Genomic DNA, 21,238 nt, shown 5'->3' with positions numbered 1-21,238 from the left:
TTGAGATTGAATGAGATGTTCGTTCACGACTGCCTGTAATGAGCAGTCCAATCAGCTCGCTGTGGTTGATGAAGCTCGTCGCGCCTTCCAGGTGAGACTGGGCGGATGTGCATGTGCGCTGCACCGCAAATTATGCAAAGACTGCATAACTATCTCCTAATGCACGCCCCGCATTCTGCATAACTGTCAAAGCATCAAGAGAAACTCATCATCAACCGAACGAAATACATCGCAAAAAAGATATCTTGATAGAAAAGAAAAGTACCCGATCCGGGATATGAGTATTTTAAACGCTATGAGCATGCCCCATTTTATCTATCATCCGTAACCCAGCCCAAACAAAATACACGCATCACCAACTTATATCCTTCAACCCAGGTTGAATTCACTGGCCGCATTCATCACAGCCCTCATCTTCATCTTCATCTTCCTCTCCATCTCACTTGGCTCGGCACCAGTATCGATATCCTCCATCGCGTTGCCACCCGAGGGCCTGCTGTCTCCTCTTCTCTTGCCGGCGTTCTTCTGCTTCATAACCGCCTTCTTGCTGTCGTGGCCGCCACGTCCGATGCCTGAAGGCGCCTCACGCAGGCCGTACGCCTTTGCCAAGTGACCCAGGTGCAGCTCGTTGATGTCAAAGTAGACGCGCTCGTCCTTGATGTGGGTCGCGTACGCCCTGACGTGCGACCGGAAGGCCTTACGAGCCTCGTCCAGGAGTTTCGTTGCCGATTCGAGGAGAAGCCGCTGCTCAAGGTGAAGCTGCAAGTTCTCGGCGCGGTTGCTGAAGCCCCTGTCGGTCGCGGGCTGGGGCTTGGTATCCGTCTCAACGGGGAACTCCATGCCTGTCGTGAAGCCCTTGTGCAAGATAGTGTCGTAGAGTTCAGGCTTGGGAGGTGAAGCGTTCTTGGATTTGAGGAGGTCGATGTAGCCTTCTTCACAGCCAGGCATGAGGAAGAGGACCGCCTTACCGGGCTTACCGGCACGCGCTGTACGACCGATACGATGGACGTGGTCGTCTGCGCTGAAGGCGGGGTCGTATTCGACTACGAGCTCGACGGAGGGCACATCGAGACCACGGGAGGCAATATCGGTAGTGAGTAGGACTGTCGGGTCTGTGCATTTACTGTAAGACGCCAGCGTAGCCGTACGGACTGGTTGAGGGAGGGAGCCGTGCAGTTTGTGGAGGACAATATTTGTGTTCGCCGCCGATGTGATGTACGCCGAAGACCCAACGGTATTTGCGGTTGCAGACGTTGCGTTATCAGTTGAGCTCTCTTCCTTCTTCGGCGGTTGACGGAGGAGATCGAAGTGATAATCGACTGAGTCGGCGCAGGAAAAGAAGACGATGGCTTTCATCACCGACCCCTTCCTTGAAAATGTGGACTTCAGAAGTGCTATGAGCGTCACGAGCCGCAGCTTGGCTGGCACAATCAAGTAGTTCTGCTTCAGTTGCGCCGGAGCCTCGAACTTGATCTCTTCTCCTTCGACATGCTCTTCTCCTGATGTGGTAATGTGAACCGCATCCTCCAGACTGATCTCGCCAAGCTTCTGAACGTTCATCTTCATAGTGGCCGAGCAAAGAACGGTCACGCGACGCTGTGGAAGGTTGGCGAGCGACACGCCGTTAGCTGTCTTGTCTGCCAAGGGATTTTCGCGGATCCTGCCGACAATGGTGCGCAGTTCCGCCTCGAAACCCATCTCCATCAAACGATCGCCTTCATCGAGAACCAGCCACCTCACGGTGCCGACGTCGAGAGTCTTGGTGTGCTCGAGGTGATCGCTCAAACGACCGGGGGTTGCGATGAGGATGTTGACACCTTTCCGCAGGCGGCTCTTCTCAGAGTGTTTGCTCTCACCACCAATGACCGTTGTGCTGACCAGGTACGGCGGGAGCACCTTTGCGAGCACGAGCTCGATCTGCCTACAAAGTTCACGGGTAGGCGCCATGACAATGGCGAACAAGCCCGAGTCTCTCTTGATCTGGCCCTCAACCGACAGAATCCGCTGGATGATGGGCAGCAGATACGCCAAGGTCTTTCCGGAACCTGTTTGCGCCTGCACAAAGGCATCGCTGTCTTCCTTGATGAGTTGAGGAAGGACCTTGGCTTGAATAGCTGTCGGTGCCTTGAGCTGGATCTTGCCGGAGAGCGTCAACGCCAGTCGTCTTGAGATACCGAGGGCGTGGAAGCTGGCAGCTTCATCGGAAAGCGGCGCGTTTGAAGGCTCAGCGACCTTCTCCTCAACCTTCTCAGCACCGGGTTCATCGAAGACAGTCTTTGGCGTGGGGTTGTAAGAGAAAAGCTTCGATGAGATTTGGCCGTCTCTCAGCTTGTTCGCGATGCTGCCGGGCGGCATTTTTCCAGTCCGGTAAGCCGTCGCATGAGGATGCTCTGGCCGCGCTCGCTTTGCCGGGCGCTCAAAAGAGTCGTCGTCGTCGCCAGGGCGGTCTGACCTCTGGGGTTTCTTGGATCCAGGCGTGTATCTTTGCGGTAGCGGGGCATCGTCTTTTGCTGTTGATGAAGCCTCTTTTTCAGTGCCTTTATTCGCAATCCGGTTGGCCTTATTCCTGTCGCGCCAGCGACCACCCTGAATCTTGACATGGGGCTTGACAGGGCCGCTGCCCATGTCAAAATTGAGAATCATGCCATCGTCCGCCATTTTGTCGATGAGATTTTGCCGTTGGTCGCAAAACTGAGGCGCTGGGTTGCCGAGACTTGGTGGAAATTTTCAGGCAAGCAAAGTCTTATCGCTTTCGGTGTTTAGATAAGCCCCACACTCCATCCTGCAAGGGTGCACAGTCCACCGCTGAGGAGGCTCCGACTACCTTACGCTATGTAATATGCTGCGCAGCAGGTACTTCGCCAGAGTACCTCGCCAGCTTGCGTGGTGAACTTGGAGTTTTGAGGAGGGACATGGAAGTTGACGCCCTCGGCATACCTTTATCAGCATTCGCCAGCTACTATCTCGGGTCCCTCAAACTTCTGCTCACCCAAAATTTTCTATACTGCCACCAATGGTTTTGGCGAACGAAGCGATGCTCATACAAGACCTCTTCGCCGAACCAAGCCACTGTTCCACCACAGAATCTCAATTTGGAGGTCCTCCAAGCCTCACCCGTCTTCTGCCCGTGTATATTCCTACCTGTTTTTCTTGCCGTTGAGGTTGACCAGCTATAAACGGAAATGCTATTCTGAAATGAAAGATGCGAAGCTTCGGCTTGCACCTAACGCCAGGAAACGGAGGCATACGCTTGATACAGCGAGACACCAACTGGCCATCGAGAGGATGGACCACCGAAGTCATTGCTACTCGTGTGGGAAATTTGACGGAGTTGTATCGCGCTGGTGGCCAATATACATGCATTGTATTGAGTGTCTATGGCACAACAGCACTTCAGATTTAGCCGTCGCGGACCTAAGAGTGAATGGAAACAATTGCCACCTCCCTCCATGAAGTCTACTAGGTATTGTCTATAGCCGGGGCAAGAGCTAAGCAACTCCTTCTTCCAGGATTCCAGGCACGCAACACAGGCCATTCTTCACCTTCTCGGTTTCTGGAAGTCAATGGACTCATGCCCTTCGGCTGACTTCGCGGCTGATTCAGGAGATGATGCATCTCGATTTGCCGCAGTCCCGAAAGTCCGAGGGTAAGATGCCCACCTGACATCAAGGGGATTCTTACGTCTCTCAGCCTCATTCTATGGATCATCTTCCAAAATGAAGCGCACCCTCAAGTACAGAGGTAAACCTCTCAAAACATGGGAGACGTAGCGGCACAACTTCAACAAGGCACGCGAGGTATCGTCATCTGATGCAACGCTTCTGCAATGATCAGCAAACTTCCTAGGAGCCCTGGCATACCCAAAGGAAGTCAATTGTGAGACCTGGCTTTGCATAGGAGGTGAGTGTCCAATAGCACATCTGGATCTCGACTCTCATGCCGGAGGCCGTCTACGCCAGCATGCACAATTGAAACCAAAAAAAAACAAATGTGCAGCCCAACAGATTCGAGGACAGCATTTCGCGTTCTCAGCGGTTACCACCCAGTAACACCCCCTCCCCCAGATGTTGTAATTCCGCTAATGTTCCTCAGGCAAAAGTGCACTTCTCTGACCAATTGGCGGATCTTGGCTGGGCGTCCATCTGCTGCTGGTCTCGTGGAGAAAGGCTCTTGCCGGAATCTGCACACCGCTTACTCTGAGCCTCATCTTGGCGGATGGTGTATCGTCGACGACAACGAACCTGATTCTTGCCTTCCTCGTTCTCTCCATACGTTTCGCAATGTTATTATATGATGTCGATGACGAGACGCTCCGGCTGGTCCTCCAAATGCACTTGGAGGACCTCGAGAGCATCAGGCAGAGCAACAAGGGCAAATGCCACGCGGACGAGGCCACCGATCATGATATAGCCATCGAAACCTACAAGTCGGAGATCGAGGCTCATGCCCTACTCGCGGCGGACAGGCGCATGTGCAAGAGTATTGCCAAAGCAAACCAAACCGACGCCCGCCTCATCACCAACCTCGCCAGGCAGGAAGACCAAGCTGCTCGAGATAGGGCAGCGGCCATTCGGCTCAGCAACGGGGGGGGACTCGATGAAGATGTGCCTGCAGCTCATGTCCGGTCGAACAATGCCAAAAGCAAGGAAGATGAGATGTTGCGAAAACTCAAGGCACTCTTCGTCTCTGCCAACGGCGAAGAGGAGGTCCACGATGATGATGAGGACACCTTAAGCCCCCCAGAATCATCATCATGGGCAGCCTCCAGACTCCAAACCAACCTACCAGCAGCCAATCCCACCAAGTTAACATGCGATAGCTGCACAAACACCTACCCCTCCACCACAGTCGCCCACCTCCCATGCAACCACAACTACTGCCGCGACTGCCTCCGAACCCTCTTCCAACTCTCCCTCACAGACGAGTCTCTCTTCCCGCCGCGGTGCTGCAGACAACCCATCCCCATCGACGACAACAACATCAGGGCCTTCCTCCCCTCCCAACTGATCGGCAGCTTCCGCGCAAAGGAGCTCGAGCTCTTGACGCCCGATCGGACGTACTGCCACCGGCCGACCTGCTCCCGCTTCATACCAAAGGAGTTTACGCGGGGGGATATCGGCACGTGTCCGGCGTGCCAGCATGAGACCTGCCTGATGTGCAAGGGCGCCGGGCACGGCGAGCAGGATTGCACGCAGGACACGCAGACGCAGGCGCTTCTCGAGGTCGCTGCCGCCAACGGGTGGCAACGCTGCTTTGGGTGTCGACGGGTCGTGGAGCTCGATCACGGATGTAATCACATGAGTGAGTGAATCTTTTCTCCTGTTTCCCCCCTCCCTCTCCCCCGCCCCCTATCTCCCTATCTCAGGGACGTGGACGTTGAACACGAGCTGATAATCATTGCCCTCAAAAAGCTTGTCCTTGCGGAGCACAATTCTGCTACCTCTGTGGAGAAAGGTGGAAGACGTGTACCTGTGCGCAATGGAACGAGGAGCGGCTCGTCGCCCGCGCCAACGAAATCGTGGACCGGCGGGCTGACGCCCTGCATCTGGATGCTGCGGCGAGAGCGCAACGGGTCGAAAGGGAGGCGCATAATCTCGTGGAGAATCATCAGTGTGTTCATCCCACCTGGAGGAGCCGCCGCGGAGGGTTCCGGTGCGAGGAGTGTCACGACTTCCTGGGAGAATTCATCTATGAGTGCGCTCAGTGTCGCATCCATGCATGCCGCAGATGTAGACACAATCGACTTTAGAGAGTAGGAGTTGTGTGAGAAGAAGAAGAATCCAGATGACTGTGCGTGTACAGTGTGACAAATATTTTCGGAGCTGCTCATGAGCCAACAAGTCATGAAAATCTTTACATTTGGCCCATTTCGAACAAGAACAACGATGAAACCCATCAAACACGATGGCAAATGGACAATCTTGCAAAAGAAAACTCATTCCAAACTCGTACGGAAATAATTGATGCCAGATGCAAAAGATATTGCGGCCAGTGTGGATTGAACACACGACCTTCAGATTAAGTGATTGAAGTTAACTTCAGTCTGACGCTCTCCCAACTGAGCTATGTCCGCCGCATTTGATTGGTGATTTCGAGAAGTGTTTTGTCTTGAGTAGCGCTTCGCGTGAGCCCAGGCCCTCGGCGACAGTTCCGGAGAGAGAGCCCTTGTCTTCCGCGCCGACCTCACACATCCAGGCATCGTGAGAGGTGAGCTTCCAAGTCTGATCCTCAAGAAGCCTAAGTCTGTCGTGTCACTTTGCGGCAGAGAGGTTCCAATGCACGTAGCCTTTCTGTGGCGTAACCTCTGAAGCCCATCGTTGCTTGCAAGTAAGTGTTGACTGGCGTCACCGAATCGTGACTGAAGGTTTGAATGTACTGAACACCTCCTCTCGAACATTCGTATACGCTAGCTGATATCATACTCTTTCCTATATTTTCATGCGCCAAATTGCTCGCTTTTTTGTTTTCTCATTTGTCAGTCGATAAGCATCAACCGCACCTCTCAAGCCAACCACCCAGCATACGTACTCAACTCCTCCCGCCTCGCACCCTCCATCTCCCCCTTAACACCCAACAACCGCACCCTCGCCCCCTTCTCCCTCCCCCACCCCTCTAAGAACGCCTCAACCCTCTTCTGCGTAGCCTCGTCATCCCTCATGATCAAAGCCACCGCATCAAACCCGCCCGCGCCAGGCACGACGCCGCCCAACACGCCCTCGACACCACTGAGCGCGTCAAGCAGCTCCGTCTGCGACTCGGGCTCAATGGGAACACCGCTCCCCTCCCCCATAGCCCGAATCAGACTCCTCACATCCGCAACCGCGCCGCCGACTTTCTCGGTCTCCCCGTTCTTCAGCGCCGAAGCAAGAGCCTCGTTCTTGCCCTGCAACTCACCCCACAGCGCCTTGCTCCCCTCCGCGTCGGCCTTCCTCCACTCGAGCACCTTCTTCACCATACTCACCGTCTGACTACCGCAATCGACATCACACATGCGAAGACACACGCCCGCAGGCAACCCCGTCCCAGCCTTGTCGACCTCGACATCCCACGCGAGCAACTCATCCACCTTCCTCACCAGCGCCTCCGAAAACCCGGGGCTGCCCGCCGCCCCGAGATCAGAGAGCAGAGAGGGCGAGAAGCGGCGGTACCGACAGCTTCCAAACACCGCGGCCGCGACATCGAAGCCGGACCCGACCTTTCCTTGGGCGGCGCAGTGCGCCGCCTGCGCGAGGTTGTGGAGCGTGTGCTTCCCCGCCTCGGAGTTGATATCAAAGAGCGACGTGGGGAGGTGATGCGTCAGGAGCGCGGCCGTCAGGGAGGTGACGAGCGCGGCGGAGGAGCCGAGGCCTGTCTTGTGCGCTTCGCCGATGGTGTGGGGGTACCGCGCGAAGCGGGTTCCCTTCTTCGCTGCCGGGATGGCGGTGCCGGAGACGGCGGAATCCGGGTCGTTGGATGAGGAGGGCAGGGAGTAGTAGTCGTTGTCGGCGAGGATGATGAGGCGGGTTGAGGTGAGGGCGTGGCTTGGGCGCTGCTTGTTGATGCGGGCAATGTAGGTGAGGGCGTAGCTTAGGGTCGTCTCGACGAATGTGTTTGGGCTGATTTTGGAGCCGCTGGGAGGAGGTTAGTGATGAGGTGAGGTGAGTGAGAGTGAGAGTGAGAGTGAGTGAGGCAATATGAGATCTGGGGTGGGTATGCTTGCGAAATGTGATGATGATGTTGATCATCAGCGGAAACATTGTCAGGCACATATGAGAGGGCATGGCATAGCAAAAGCATAGCAAGAGCACAGCGAAATCTCAACACGACCCAACACTCATCCGCCGCGTGAATATCTCAAAAGCCCGCCCCTTATCAACCACATCCCACCAAAGCCCCGCACCGAAACTCTTGAAGAACTTTTGAGACATAGAGTTCCCCTCAACACACCCCGCCCCAAGCTCATGACGAACAAACTACACAAAAACCACCAAAAAAAAAAAAAAAAACACCGAAAGATCCGAGGGAACCGAGGGGAAGCAAAAGCAACTTACACCTGCAGCTGCGTAACCGTAATCCCGCCATCCTCAGGCGCGAGATGGAACCCGTACCGCCAGACGGCGTCGACAAACTGCGGGCTCTCGACGACGATCTCGGTCAGGTGCACGCCCGGAATGGTGTGGATCTCGGCGGCCACGACATTGATACGCGCGCTGAGCCCAAAGACGAGGCCCGTGTAGGCCCGGTCCAGCACCAGGTAGCCGCCCGCCAGGAGGACCTTGCCGGGCGCCGAGACGGCCGTCGTCGTGGAAGCCGTCATTTTTCTTTTCTTCGGGAAACGTGGTCTTGGGTTAGGTATCTAGTGGTGTGTATGTCTTTTCGGGGTTGGGTCCGGTTTGTGTGAGGGGTATGTGAGATCTGTACCTCAGATTGCAGGTCGATAGCAGATATCTACGGCCTTTGAAAATCGCCAATTGAAATACAGCCGTTACGCAGCTTGCGATGGCTGGAATTTCAGCGCGCTTGAATATGCGGTACAGCTGTAGGATGAGGCCCAGTGAGGGGTGGGTTGTGTGATGACGCAGGCGTGATGGAGGTGAGGGCAGCTAAGTAGTTGAAAGTTTACGATGCGAAATCGCATCGTGGGAGGAACGAGCGCACAGTGCTAGGGGCACGTGCGAGGGAGCTGATTCATCGATAATGCACTGTGTAAATCTCTGGTCCAATTCAATCAGGAGCCTTAAACCATCGCCAAAGCTGGTACACTCTGAACGACAACCAGAATCCCGGTTCCAGCGGTCAGACACTTGGATTGAACTCAAGTCTGCATACTGATCAGATTATAGAGGACAAGTTAAATGTGCTTCAGCACATCTTCATTATCCAAACCTATTGAACATTACACACCGACAGCAAAGCATCGCCATCATCTTCACACTGCGGGCCAATTGTTTGAACAGTCGACAAATCTTATTTTGTTGGATGCTGCCGGTAATATACATACAGCAGGATCACATGCCCTCATGACATGTCGTCGTAAACCGACCCCCAGTACCCTTTCCGTCCATTCATGATCCTCTATGCTGCGTTGCGCTTCTATCCGGCGCCCTCTTTTTTATACTATGCTTGAGTGGGGTTGTGTCTATAATTTGGGCCGTTGGCCGTCATCGCTCGCTTTCCGATAAAAAGCCCCTGAACGGGTGCTCAGTCGCCGTGACCCTTTTGCTTCCGACAAACGCCGTACCGACCCAGTATCCCGATTGTGGGGGTATGAATTCGACTTCCGGTTCAAACTCCAAATTCCAAAGCCATGTGACGATATGAAATGCTTTCGGCGCACTGCCGCAAACCAGACTGGCCGCCGATCCTGGCCAGGCACCCTCAGTCCACCTACTTTCAAAACACAACGGGGTATCAAGCAACGCGGTAGATGAGGGCAGTTACAAAGGAAATGTGTTCATCGAGGGAAAACGCAGAGCAGCTGCTCAATGCGTGATTCGATGATTTGACGATCAACGTAGACAAGACAGGTGTTGGAGTGAGCTTAGTTGTGTGCAACAGCTTCCTCACCACCGCCACCGCCAAGAAGCTCCAGCACCTTGTTGACAACAGCACTGGGGTAGCCACGGCAGAGCATCTCTCCAACTACGCCCTTGGCCTTCTCGCGCTCCTCGACGGCGAGGTAAGCACGAGTCATAGCCTCGTATGTGCTGGGCTCACGCTTCTCATGGCCGACAGAGTCGTAGATGGCTTGAGCTTTCTCGATCTGCTTCTCAGCGGCCCAGCCGTGGATCAGCGTGTTGGCGATGTAAGGAGTCATCTCAACACCTCGTCGGCGCATCTGACCAAGGATGGCCTCAGTGTCGACAACCTTGTGGTTTGCAACCATGGCCTCAAACAATGCTTGGAAGAGGCTAGCGTTGGCGGTGACAGCCCGGTCGGCCATGACAGAGTCGAAGACCTTGCGGGCGCCCTCCATGTCGTGGAGGTTGCAGCCACGGGCATGGATGAGCGCAGCGAAGTGGACGGCCTCGGGCTTCTGACCGGACGTGCGGATGGCCTCGAGGACCTTCTCGGCAGCAGCCATGTCAACAGGCTCGAGGGTGGCGTGGGTGTCGACAAGAAGCTTATAGGTGTGAGCAGTGGGGGCGATTCCCTTGGCCATCATGCGATCGTAGTAGGCAAGAACCTTCGCCTTGTCGCGCTTGGTAGTCAGGAAGAACTGCATCATGCTGTTGTAGGGAGCAGGGCGAGCCTTGTAGTTGGGCATTGCCTCCATCTCATCGAACAACTCCTCCGCAAACTTCTCGTCGCTGACGCGGCAGAGAGCGTTAACAATGGTACCGTAGGTGACCGAGGTAGGCTTGATTCCCAGAGCGCGCATCTCGGCGAAGTAGAACAGGCAGTCGTCGATGCGGCGAGCCTTGCCCAACTTGCCAATCAAAGCATTGTAGAGAAAAGAGCTGGGCTCGACACCCTCGGCCTTGGCACGGTGGAAGATTTTGACAGCCTCGGAAGCCTCGTCGAAGGTCTTGGCGGATTCCTTGAGGGTGGTGATGTACAGGCCGAAGGTGTTAGCGGAGGGGGCGGCACCCATAGCAAGCAGCTCCTGGTGGTACTGCTCGGCGATCTGGCGGTGACCAATGGTGAGGCAGGCGCCAACCATAGCATCCAGGATGCTAGACCAGCCGTAACGAACAACAGCATACTGGGGCAGCAGGGGAACATCAGTGCGGGCCATCGCGAGAATGTCGTTGCAAAGCTCCATCTTGCCCTCGCGAGAAGCAGCAGAGATCAACTTGGCGTAGGTGATGTAGCGAGGGTGACGGCCAGCACGACGCATGTTGCGGAAGCGACCAAGAGCGTCGTGGAGTCTGGGGCCCTTGCGGCCGTGAGAACCCTCGAGTTCATCAGATATCAACGAAGAGCCCTTGAAGTCGGTGTTGTGCGCGTAGGGGTCAAAAGAATCCTCAAAGCTCGAGACGGTGGCCGATGTGGTGAAGGGAGAGGCGGAGAGGTTCTGAGAAGACAGCTCGCGAGGATCGGTGATGCCACGGCTGCTCATGAACTGGTGAACGAAGTCAACTCCCTCCTCAATTTCGTCAGCAGACTCAGGGTTGGCAGCACGAATGCGCTGGAACATGAGCTCGGACTCGGCCAGACCCTCAGCAACTTGGCCAGATCCAATCATCGCAATGGCGTACATTGCAGTGGGCTCGATGAGCGCCGGGGTAACCGGGGTCTCAGGAGCACAGAGAACATGCCAGTAGCGAGCTGCGGAAGCAACATCGCCCTGACGAACGCTCAAAGCAAGAAGTGCCATGGCAGGGGTAGCAATCTGGTGGAAGTTGATAGGCAGGTTGGCGAAAGCAGCGACGGCGGTGTGCTTGTCACCGTGGTCCGCAGCGCGAGTGGCAAGGCTGCTCATGGGGTCAGCTCTGACCTCAGCCTCGACAACCTGGGCCCAGCGGAGGGCCTCGTTGAAAATGCCGCGGTCAGTGAAAGCCTTGACCATGCCAGAGCTGACAATCGCATCCTTGATATCGCCGGCGCGGACGCCATACTCCGTGATGATCTTCTCGTAGAACTTCATCGCACCGTCAACCTTGTCGGAGATGATGTAGGCGTGGATGACAGAAGCGTACACTTCGGCGTCCAACCTGTCGTTAAGGGTAGGCTCGCCGTTGTCGTTAGCAACTGCAAGGTCTTTGTACTCGTTGTAGCACTCCACAGCGCTGACAAGGTCGCCGGACGTCGCGAAGGCGGTGATCATGCTGGGGAACATGGCGGCGAAGGGGGTGACACGGTTCAACTCCATGTGCTCGTAGAGGCGGAGCATGTCAGTAACACGCCCAGCTTGAGCACAAGCAGAGATGAGCTGGTGGTATGACTCAGCAGAGTAGGACGCCCTCTGGGTGAGGACAGACTTCTCAAACATGTCCATGGCAAGATCGAGCCTGTCATCCTCGGAAAGAATGGCATGCTCAAGCTCGTGGGAAGCGAACATAAACTTGCCGGGCTCATCCATGCCACCGAAACGCACCAATTTGTCGTGAAGAGTCTTCTTCAAAGAGGCAACCTCGAGGGATCGGGCGGCAAGGAGACCAACAAGAATGTTGTAGGTATCGCTGTCCGGCACGATCTTGCGGCGGAGCATGTCGGCGTAGACATCCAGAGCCTTAGTAACCATCTCGTTCTTGGCAGTGGGCAAGTGAATGGCGGCAACCAACAGAGCGTTGTAGGCGCTCGCGATAGGCTGCACGCCGGCGACGAGCATGGCCTCGAATACGGCCGGAATCTCAGCGTAGCGGCCATCCTCAGAGAGCTTGTGAAGGTGGTCGGCGTACACCTGAGATTGAGGGTCGAAAGGAGGAGTGGCAGTTCGGGCTACGCTGACGGGAGTCCGCGATCTGTCGATTGCTGGGGACTGGTATGAGCGAGCGGCGGAGCCATTGTGGGACGCAGATCGGATAGAGTGCTCAGAGGCCTCTTCCAAAGCTTCCATGCGACTCCTGAATTCGATTTCTTTCTCGAGTGCTGCGTCAATCTGCGCCAGGGCGGCCTGTGCTTCTAACGGAATTGGCGAGGCTTCTCCATCTTGAGTGGCGGCGAGCTCCTCGGCATCGTGGGCCTTTGACTCGCCAACGAGAATGGAAGCTGGTGAAGGCTTCCACTCAATCTGGCGCTGAAACTGGAACTGGGTCCATTCCTTGTCGATATCTTCTTCGGAGGCCTGCTGCTCCTGCAGCGCCTCGAAGTAGGCGTCTAAGCTTCCATGCTTAAGCTTCTCGTCGAGCTTCTCGTGGTGATGCTGGGGGAGGCCAGCACTTGTCCGCTCAGCGGTGTGGAAAGCGGACTGAAGCTGGAGAGACTGAAGACGACCAAAGCGGTTGGTGTTTCGGCGCGCAAATGAAGGTCGGTTTTGTGTGTTGAGGATGGGATGTGTGGCAGCTACGACGGACTGGGCGTAACCGTGGGTGAATGACTTTGCGAATCCTTGACGGATGAAGTTCTGGTAGAGGGAGGAGTAGATGGTGGGCATTTAGAAGACGCGGCGGAGGGGGGAATTCTGTATGGCAGGATCGTCAGTCAATTTGTGGTTTCCTTTGGAGTTGTTGCTGCATAAACGGTGATCGACAAGATTTGCGCTGTGCTTTCCGCGTGTTCAGATGACACATGTTTTTTTCCCTCCTCCGTTTCTTGGAGGAAGCTACGCATTTGGGGTTGTTGGTTGTTTCGCCACAGCCTGATAAAAAAAAAACGCCGGGCGAACGGGGATAACGGCACAGGCGGCTTAGACAGTCGCCGGGGGTTATTGAGTGGTGACAACTTACATAGGGAAATATGAAGAGTCCGTTGCAGGTTCATTTGACAGCACTGTAGCCGCCAAATAAACGCGCGATCTGATTAAAGAAGGGTTATTGTATTGGGTATTGAAAAGCAAGAAGTAGGAGGGAAACAAGACGATGACGGGGAGGGGGCCTGAGGTAGAAGTATTAGTCTGAGGCGCCGATAGATTTGGTGACTACCCGTACGGATACTGCCATCCACTACTGCGTGCTCCGTACCAAATGTCTATGGTGGCCGCAAGGGAAAAAAAAAAAAGAAGTGCAGGGTATACCGATCTGTAGGGAGGTGGGAGTGGGAATGGAAAATGGGAGAGAACGGGAGCGCGTTTGAGATCGGACGGAGTCGATGAGGCGTACTACAGCCGATGGAAAGGAAGTCACTTTTCTACGGTTTACAGTGTGAATGCCGCAGCTGTGATTCTGGTAGGTACTTTGATGCCTCTGCTACCTCAGCTGAAGCTACTACGGATCGTCCACCGGCCACGGCTCTCGAATCCCTCCTTGGCCCGTCACGGCTGTCTCTTTCAGACTCTGGAAGGAATGGAGAATGGAACAGAAGGGGGGCCAGCTACGGGCACGCTAGACAAGGGCGAGTGGCAGGCCGCTGGCCAGGGGAAAGGAAGCAAGGCGAAGGCGAGGGACTTCGCATACGGAGTAGTGTAGAGTCTCACTCGCACTTGCGCGCACTGAGAAGCCTGGGGGAGAGACATACTCGAGAGAAGTTGGAAAAAAATACCACCACAAGAATATGCGCAAAAGACTGGGGAACTTGTTCGCGTGGATTCGGAGCTGGCGCATGGACTGTGCCGACCTCGTCCAGTCATGTTGCGCGCTGACGGGAGAGGTGCGGGTACGCGACGGCCAAGGGTGGATTCGGGAACTTTAATTACTAAGGCCGTTGTGGCCGTCCGGGCGAGCAGCTCCTTCCAAGTTCCAGCTCCCAAGGCTCCAATGTTCTTTCGATGACTTGTTGCTGCCATTTTCCATGGGTGGATACATTGTGGCTACTTCTTGATATTACTGACTCAGGCAGCAAACCCCGAACTGTTTGCGACCTCTGAGTGGCTGGCCACTGTCTCTAGCCTCGTTTTGCTGTGGCTCACTCCCTTGTTCACGCTTGTTGGGTTTACAGACCAAGCATTGAAAAAGCAATGCTGGTTCATATTGGAATGGGCCCTGACACTGACAGTACATCCATCCAGAAGATCTAGCTACGATACCGTGAAAAAGACTGAGAAAGGGGGATGGTCAGAAAGGCAGACACTAGGTGGCCTCAATGTCCAACTCCTCCCGAGATCTGCCCTCTTCCTCCCATTGAACTGTGCCTTGGAAGCTGACAGGTGACGACGGCGTGTAGCTTTGGAATACGGGATGAGATGAAGTCGGAGACGGGACGGATACGTCAAGTATATGCCCCCGGGGCCGACTATGCGTGTCATAGGTACGGATACTGGACTCCTGGAGGTGTTGAAGGCGTAAAAAGATACTTGTCGCAAGTTTGAAAAGCCCGTTCGGTCACAAGTTCACTTTGAGCCCCTCACCTCCCTCGGCTTTCCAAAATGGTTCCCGCAGCGAGATGACGACTCTGACCTGCCGCCTGAGGACGCAAGATTGACTGATCATCGCTGCGCATCAAAGAGGCCCAGCTATATTGGTGCTAAGAAGCGGACTAAAAGCTGCGCTGGAACGTCAACTTGACAACGCCTTGGAACGCCTGAACGCACACGACCACCAAAAACACGGGGAAATTTGGGGCTGCGTCCCAGGGGTACCTTAGGAATTGCGTAGGTACGTAGCACAGGGGGCCTCCCAGGGCTCACGAGTCCAGGCGATTGCCAAATCAGGCCGATGACTCTTTGATGTCTTCCACCCAAATAGCCCCCCTTCTGCGAGAAGAAACCGGCACCAGTGTACTGGATTGCGTGGGGCCGCTTCAAGGCTGGAGACATTTTCGAACTTTTTGACAGAAATGCATGTGGTCTATCTCCAATGTTTCCCCGGGGCTGTCCAATCGACGTGAGGTTGAACGGATAGAAGGTACGGGATACCTGCTCCTCCCCTGGCAGAGCCAATTTGGAAGGTCGTGGACGCGAATAGACGGTACCCGGGCCGTGACCAATCAGAGCCGGTGCAATGCTGGGAGAAGCCGGAAGGCGCGGGATGGTCGGGGAGTCCTTTCTGTCTCCACTCGGGAGCCACTCACCCAAGGTCAAGGAAGGACCAAGTGCTCAGTTCCGTCCTGTCGGGAAGCTGCCTCCAGCCCCGCCCATTCCATTCCGTTCCCACCCATTGCTGTGTTTCGCCCACAGAGGTACGAAGTGCCTCCATACTGGCTGGCAAGTGGCTGCACAACTCTGCGCCGTCCACACTTGCCTCCAGTTCGCTCCCCTGCTCCGGTACTTCCCCGCCGGTAGCGTCTGCTAGTCGTCCCCATTGGTGATTCACCACCAAAACGTCCATCCTCGTACGCAAATTTTTCAACACCAAATCCAGGGGCCATGATAGCTGAGGCGGACCCTTTGCTCAGCTCCCACCGTCTCCTATTTCGATGATCGTGGCTCAAGGTATCTGTCACTGGAAAGATTGGCAGAGCTGAACCAGCTTCAACTTCTGGATTTCACGCATCTTCGACCTGCTACCTACCTACGATCAGACATTGCCAACAATGCTTCCCAAGCCACAACCGTTGACTTCAGGTGAAGTGAGGGTTAATACCAAGCTATGGATCGCCTCCGCCAGCAACACGGGCAAAAGAAGAAACAACAAAACGCCAGCATCATATTCCGATCCTTTTTTCGCATTCCCAAATTCTCCTCTCATAACCCTTGGTTTGACTCCTTTTCCTGGGCTGTCTGAGACCCGGCCTGCTACGGATACATAGTTTTCTATCCCATGCCCTTGGGGCCTGTCCTTCGTCCATCCCTTGCCTCCGCGGACGAATGGCGGCGCGCCCAAACTGACAATGTAATCTGCCCCTCCAAGTCCCCGTGGACCCTTTGCTTCAAGGGTCACTTACCGCATTTCTCTGAATCTCGAACACGGCCCGGAGATGGCGATGAGATCTTCATTGCCAATTGTCTCGTCAACTGGCAGCGGGAGCCATATTGGGCCAAAAGTCAAACTGGCCTGGCGGTGTGAAGCTTCTCAGATTCCCTGTCGTTACTATGGCAGGCCGCAGACTGTTGTCAAAGTCGTACCCTAACAAACGCGACGCGTCGAGACAATATTGAAGAATCGACATGTCCCTGGAACCCCTCCTCCGCAATTAGAGAGGCACGCTTGTACTCCGTACAACCGGCAGCATTTCACAGGCCAATGGCAGACACCCTGTTAAACGTGGCCAAGCACCTGAATTTTCCGCGACTCGTAGGGGCGCCTCACAATCTTTCACATCACGAGGCCATTCCTCCACGAAAAAGAGCCGCCATCGATTCTGCGGCACGGCGCAGAGCCACAGTCTCACAGATCCTAAAACAGGATCTCGGTCAGGCACAAGCTCCCCCGCCAGACATGGATGACCATGGATGATGTGCGCTGCAAGGCGCAGGTACCTACCTACTCGCCGCCGTTTGAACCCTTTAGGCTCCGAAGGCTCGCGAACATAGGGACGTCAGACTCGGAGGAACGGGCTTCTGGTTGAGCCGGCTTACCTCCGCCGCCACGGACTGAATGAAACTTATCCCCGTGCCTCCATCATAATGCAGCAAGCATATGCTCTCTGTTTGCCGACCGCCGCCGACGGGTTAGAAATACAGTAGTGCCACTACCTATCCGGCCGATGATCCTGTTCCCGTCATTGCCCTGGTCGCGTCTGATGCCGTCACCACGGTTCGACCGGGGAATTGCGGCTTATTCATCACCCGCCCCTAATGCGCTGCAACCTGCGCCCGTCCGGGGATTTCGCCTCCGCCTGTCACCGAGATGTGTCGGCTCGGGACTTCGGTGTGGGCTGTGGAGGATCGACGCCCGTACCCAGTCCAGCGGACTCCAGCCCAGTCTTGACAAGGTGACATGTCTGGCTTCACACTTTTTCCCACGTGGGGCGCAGCCGTGCAAGTTCACAACGTGCGAGCGGGTGCCGTGCAGAAGCTAGCATCAGGGAAGACGCATGGCGCATCATTACATACGCAACATGCCGACTTGGAATCGCGATTCGTTTGCAGTTTGCTTGCACATGTCTGCTCGTCACAGGTCCACTGTGGATTTACGAAAGGTGGCTCCGAGATGGAAATCCGATCATCTCGGACTACGCGTGGCTGTTGCACGAGGCATCAGGGATGATGCAAGGCTGAGCCTGCTGCATTGAACAACATACGCAGCACCCCTAGGTTACTGACAGGTGACCAACGGAACCTGAAAATGCATATCTCATGGCGTATCTGCAGAGTAGTGATTGCCCTCGCTGGTTTGGAAAACGAAGTTGCAAGTCTGTCCTATAAATCTATTTCCACCCCTTTGATACGGCCAATTCGTTCAAGTACATGACTCCATGCCACAATCTCGAAGCTCCTGTCATTCGCCAGCATAAAGCATTTGGTATAAATCTTGGGATGTTAGCCTGCATGACGCGTACAAGTACATTATCTCGGTGATTGCTACCTTGGTAGGGTGAGTTAAACGTAGACATATCATGATTATGTTCTCCCAAACATGGGATATATTGAACCGATGATCTGTTCAGGTTATGCGAGTAATAGGTCCCCAGCATTTCGTAAATGACGCCGTATAACTATGCTGTTGTACCATGATCGGTGACATCCGAAATCCTGTTGGTATCACGTTTGCCAGTGGGGCTCTCGTGCCTGCCGCCAGCTGTTTGTGAACACTCGAGATACTGGCAAGGAAACGAGCTCCTTCCCCTACGATGTTTATCTCCAGATCAATGTCACGGGTCCATAGGGGGACTTGAGATTATCGACAATCGCAAGACTGATACCAACTTTGAGGCTCTGTCTAACATAACCTCAGTGCAATAGTGCAGATACTCATGTAATTGTGTTGTAGTATGTATATATCGTATTGTGCAGTCGAATTCTATACCGTGTCCGAGAATCTCCCTTGAAAGCCAAACCTCGTCAAACTCGATCTCTCGCGCCTGCGAAGCCGGAAAGGAACAACCACTACATATCGTAGGTGTTGTTTCCCCGGATCACCCTCTATATTCGGACCACCGAAGCCACTTGACTGCAGCGGATAGAGAAAGGTAACATTCTCATACTATCCTACCACTTTCTTGCGCCAGCAGAGTTACTATCTTTGGTCAAGAATGTTGTTCAGCGTAAGAGGTAAGGCAGAAGAACGACTAATCCGCTTTGATTCACAGGGTTATCGAGATCCCCATGATCCACCCTCATAGCCCGCGAGAATTCAGCCCACAAGAGTTCAGCCCACAAGAGTTCAGCCCACAAGAGTTTCCGAAACAAAAGGTGAAGTTATAGCGTAAAGTCTTGATCTTCTTGTTCAAGTTTGCAATTCTGTGTAAGGTAGAAAGGAGAAGAAAGGTGGCTTTCAGCCAGGGAATTACCGAGGTCCTCATCGTTCACTCTTGTAGTCCATAGGCGTTTTCGGACCAAATAGGCTGACGTAGACGTTCATGAGGATGGTAGTGGCATCACGAAGACGAAGGACACACAGCCCTCACAAGTTGGGAAGGAAAGATGAAGCGTAGGGGAAATTTTCAAGAAGTGGGATCTGCATGCTGAAACATTGATGAACCCAGTATTCGGATAGTTTGGTGGCGACATGACTTCTTCCCACACGACGAGGGTACGGTGAAGAATGCCAATGTACCATAAGTTGTTTTAAAAAGTCCGTACTGGGTGGATGGCCGTGGTGATGAGGATGAAGGATGAATGACATCCAGCCTATCTTGATCCAACTCGGGGAAAATGGCAGCCTCAGGGGTTCCAACTAAGTGAAGAGGATGATTTCGGCTTTTTGGAAGACAATGGCAAAGCTCGAACATCTATCATACTCCACAACTACTGCGCTCAAAAGATGCCATATGATGTCGGGCCTCTGTACCCGTACACCCTCTCGTGACCCTGCTGGCAATCTTCATAGCAACTTACCATAAGTCTCCTTCCAGGCTGAATGCCTCCCTTGCAACGACACTGCGTAGGCATATTGATATCATTTTCCATGCGGCAAAAGTTTGGGGAAATCATGGCTATATGAAACGAAAGAGTCCTGGGGAGGACAATGGAAGGGCAAGAAGGCGGTGGTAATCGATATTAATCTCGTACTCTATTTGAAGAAAATCACGCATACAGATATGTGTAAAGGGTGAGCAATGTTACAAACCTATTGCTCAAGAATAAATCAAACCGAGCGGAGTCAACCTCACAGTATTCCAGCATTTGGCAAAAAGTAGCGTCAAGAGACTGAAGTAAGGATGAAGGAGAGTACTTGATCGCCATAGCATCACAGAGTATGACAAGGAAGCATGTTTGTTTGATTGATATGATTGGTTTTTATTTGTTCTCAGGGTCGGACTTCAGTCTCGACATCTTCTTCCTCTCTCCTAGTTTCTCATCCCTCGGCATATGGCCTCCCTCGCGTACCTAGTGGTATCGTTCTTTTCAAAATAAAAGCAGCTCTCACTCTCTCCAATGTGCGTATGACAGTCATGTCATCGCCATGAGTATTCCCATCCATAAAACGCCATCGCTTGCTAAGAATGTTCATCCCAGGTATCGTAGTACCATGCAGTCGCTAGTTTTCAAAAGACAAGAAAAAAAAAGTCGCTCAAAAGATCTTCCTCCGCACCAGCCTGGGTGGTTCCGGTTGCAGCTCCATTAGGTCCAGCTCTCATTAGGGTGTAGTGGTGGTAGTAGTGTGGTGTAGTGATGTTGTAGTAGTAATTGATAGTGATGTTGTTCGACAAATGAGAGGTTGAAAGTTGAGATGTACTCGTGTGAGGACTGTAACCATCTATCGGTAGGAGCTGCCGACGGTGGAGATGGAGGCGCTGGACAGGACGGGCTGAATGGAGAAGAGAGGGCGGGCAGGGAAGTCGGAGTCGAAGTCGGCGATGCCGATGCGGCTCGCGACTGCTTGTTCCTTGAGCATGGCAATTCTGAGGAAGACATGTTAGTATATTGTTTGCTGTTAAAGTGTAGTTTAGGACTGTAGACTTACTCATCTGCGCTGATGCCGGCGAGGTCGAGGTTGCATTTTTGGAAGTTGAAGGGAGCAGAGATCTCGGAGCCGCGCTGCTTGACCTCCTTCCTGTTGCGGCGGATCACCTTGTTGAGGAAGACCTTGAAGCCGTCGTTGGAGTGCATGGTTGAATCGTGTTGCATTGTGAATGGTGGTGGATAGCGAAGATGATGAGAGGTGGATGGTTGTATTATATGTTGATGATGTGTGTGTAACTCCAGCGCCGCGGTTGGTTCACAGGGATAAGATGTGTTGTTTGTTTGTTGATGGTGATCGAAGGGATGATTCTTCAAGTTGTTGATGTTTAAGATTTCCGAAGATGGCGGGAGGATGAGTGGTGATATATCTTTCCTAAATGTTCCCCCTTGTCTCGTGGTCGTGGATCTGTGTTCCCGATAATCTTGATGTGTTCCTGAACTTCTTTGCTTTTTCTTCCAGCTCTCTGGTTCCTTGGTGTCTTGTTGGTGGAGTTTAGGCTCAGCCTTGGAGAAATCTGATGGTCAAGGATATAGATTGGTTGACTTATTGGATCGTTGTTTAATTTGATTCCTGTTGTTGATTTGAATACTGGTGAGAAGAAGCAAGCAACGGGAAGGAGAGGGTGGGAAGTAGAATCATATATCTATTACCAGATCGGTGGACTCACAACCATGGGGGCGTGTGGTGTGTGACGAGCGAAAAAGAAGCAAGGAGTGAGTGAGTGAGTGAGTGAGTGAGGAGGAGGGTGAGGGTGTGAGGGGTGTGGCCGCGCT

The 21,238-nt window shown here is 53.8% G+C and overlaps 7 protein-coding genes across 7 annotated transcripts; 2 read left to right on the top strand and 5 right to left on the bottom strand.

Moving 5' to 3' along the window:
* Positions 1 to 369: 369 nt before the first annotated feature.
* CCOS01_09791 (DEAD/DEAH box helicase) lies at positions 370 to 2,658 on the bottom strand (the record flags this gene model as incomplete). Its single annotated transcript, XM_060457948.1, has 1 exon — positions 370 to 2,658. One exon carries the CDS (start codon positions 2,656 to 2,658, stop codon positions 370 to 372), a length of 2,289 nt encoding a protein of 762 aa, XP_060311113.1.
* A 1,622-nt stretch (positions 2,659 to 4,280) lies between these two features.
* CCOS01_09790 (IBR finger domain-containing protein) lies at positions 4,281 to 5,756 on the top strand (the record flags this gene model as incomplete). Its single annotated transcript, XM_060457947.1, has 2 exons — positions 4,281 to 5,305; positions 5,366 to 5,756. 2 exons carry the CDS (start codon positions 4,281 to 4,283, stop codon positions 5,754 to 5,756), a joined length of 1,416 nt encoding a protein of 471 aa, XP_060311112.1.
* A 746-nt stretch (positions 5,757 to 6,502) lies between these two features.
* Positions 6,503 to 8,296, bottom strand: CCOS01_09789 (phosphomevalonate kinase; the record flags this gene model as incomplete). The annotated part of the gene is made up of 2 exons (XM_060457946.1): positions 6,503 to 7,610; positions 8,031 to 8,296. The coding sequence occupies 2 exons, from the start codon at positions 8,294 to 8,296 to the stop codon at positions 6,503 to 6,505; spliced, it is 1,374 nt and encodes a 457-aa protein (XP_060311111.1).
* A 1,224-nt stretch (positions 8,297 to 9,520) lies between these two features.
* On the bottom strand, positions 9,521 to 13,018 carry CCOS01_09788 (pentatricopeptide repeat domain-containing protein; the record flags this gene model as incomplete). The annotated part of the gene is made up of 1 exon (XM_060457945.1): positions 9,521 to 13,018. The coding sequence occupies one exon, from the start codon at positions 13,016 to 13,018 to the stop codon at positions 9,521 to 9,523; it is 3,498 nt and encodes a 1,165-aa protein (XP_060311110.1).
* A 1,327-nt stretch (positions 13,019 to 14,345) lies between these two features.
* On the top strand, positions 14,346 to 14,669 carry CCOS01_09787 (uncharacterized protein; the record flags this gene model as incomplete). The annotated part of the gene is made up of 1 exon (XM_060457944.1): positions 14,346 to 14,669. A coding segment is annotated over one exon (324 nt), but the record flags the coding sequence as incomplete, so codon positions are not given.
* A 302-nt stretch (positions 14,670 to 14,971) lies between these two features.
* Positions 14,972 to 15,274, bottom strand: CCOS01_09786 (uncharacterized protein; the record flags this gene model as incomplete). The annotated part of the gene is made up of 1 exon (XM_060457943.1): positions 14,972 to 15,274. The coding sequence occupies one exon, from the start codon at positions 15,272 to 15,274 to the stop codon at positions 14,972 to 14,974; it is 303 nt and encodes a 100-aa protein (XP_060311108.1).
* Positions 15,275 to 20,258: 4,984 nt separating this feature from the next.
* Positions 20,259 to 20,629, bottom strand: CCOS01_09785 (uncharacterized protein; the record flags this gene model as incomplete). Its single annotated transcript, XM_060457942.1, has 2 exons — positions 20,259 to 20,403; positions 20,466 to 20,629. The coding sequence occupies 2 exons, from the start codon at positions 20,627 to 20,629 to the stop codon at positions 20,259 to 20,261; spliced, it is 309 nt and encodes a 102-aa protein (XP_060311107.1).
* Positions 20,630 to 21,238: the final 609 nt, after the last annotated feature.

This window comes from Colletotrichum costaricense (assembly GCF_030867565.1).
Source record: "Colletotrichum costaricense strain IMI 309622 chromosome Unknown Scaffold_10.1, whole genome shotgun sequence".
Lineage (NCBI taxonomy): Eukaryota > Fungi > Ascomycota > Sordariomycetes > Glomerellales > Glomerellaceae > Colletotrichum > Colletotrichum costaricense.
This window is presented reverse-complemented; position numbering and strand designations above follow the sequence as displayed.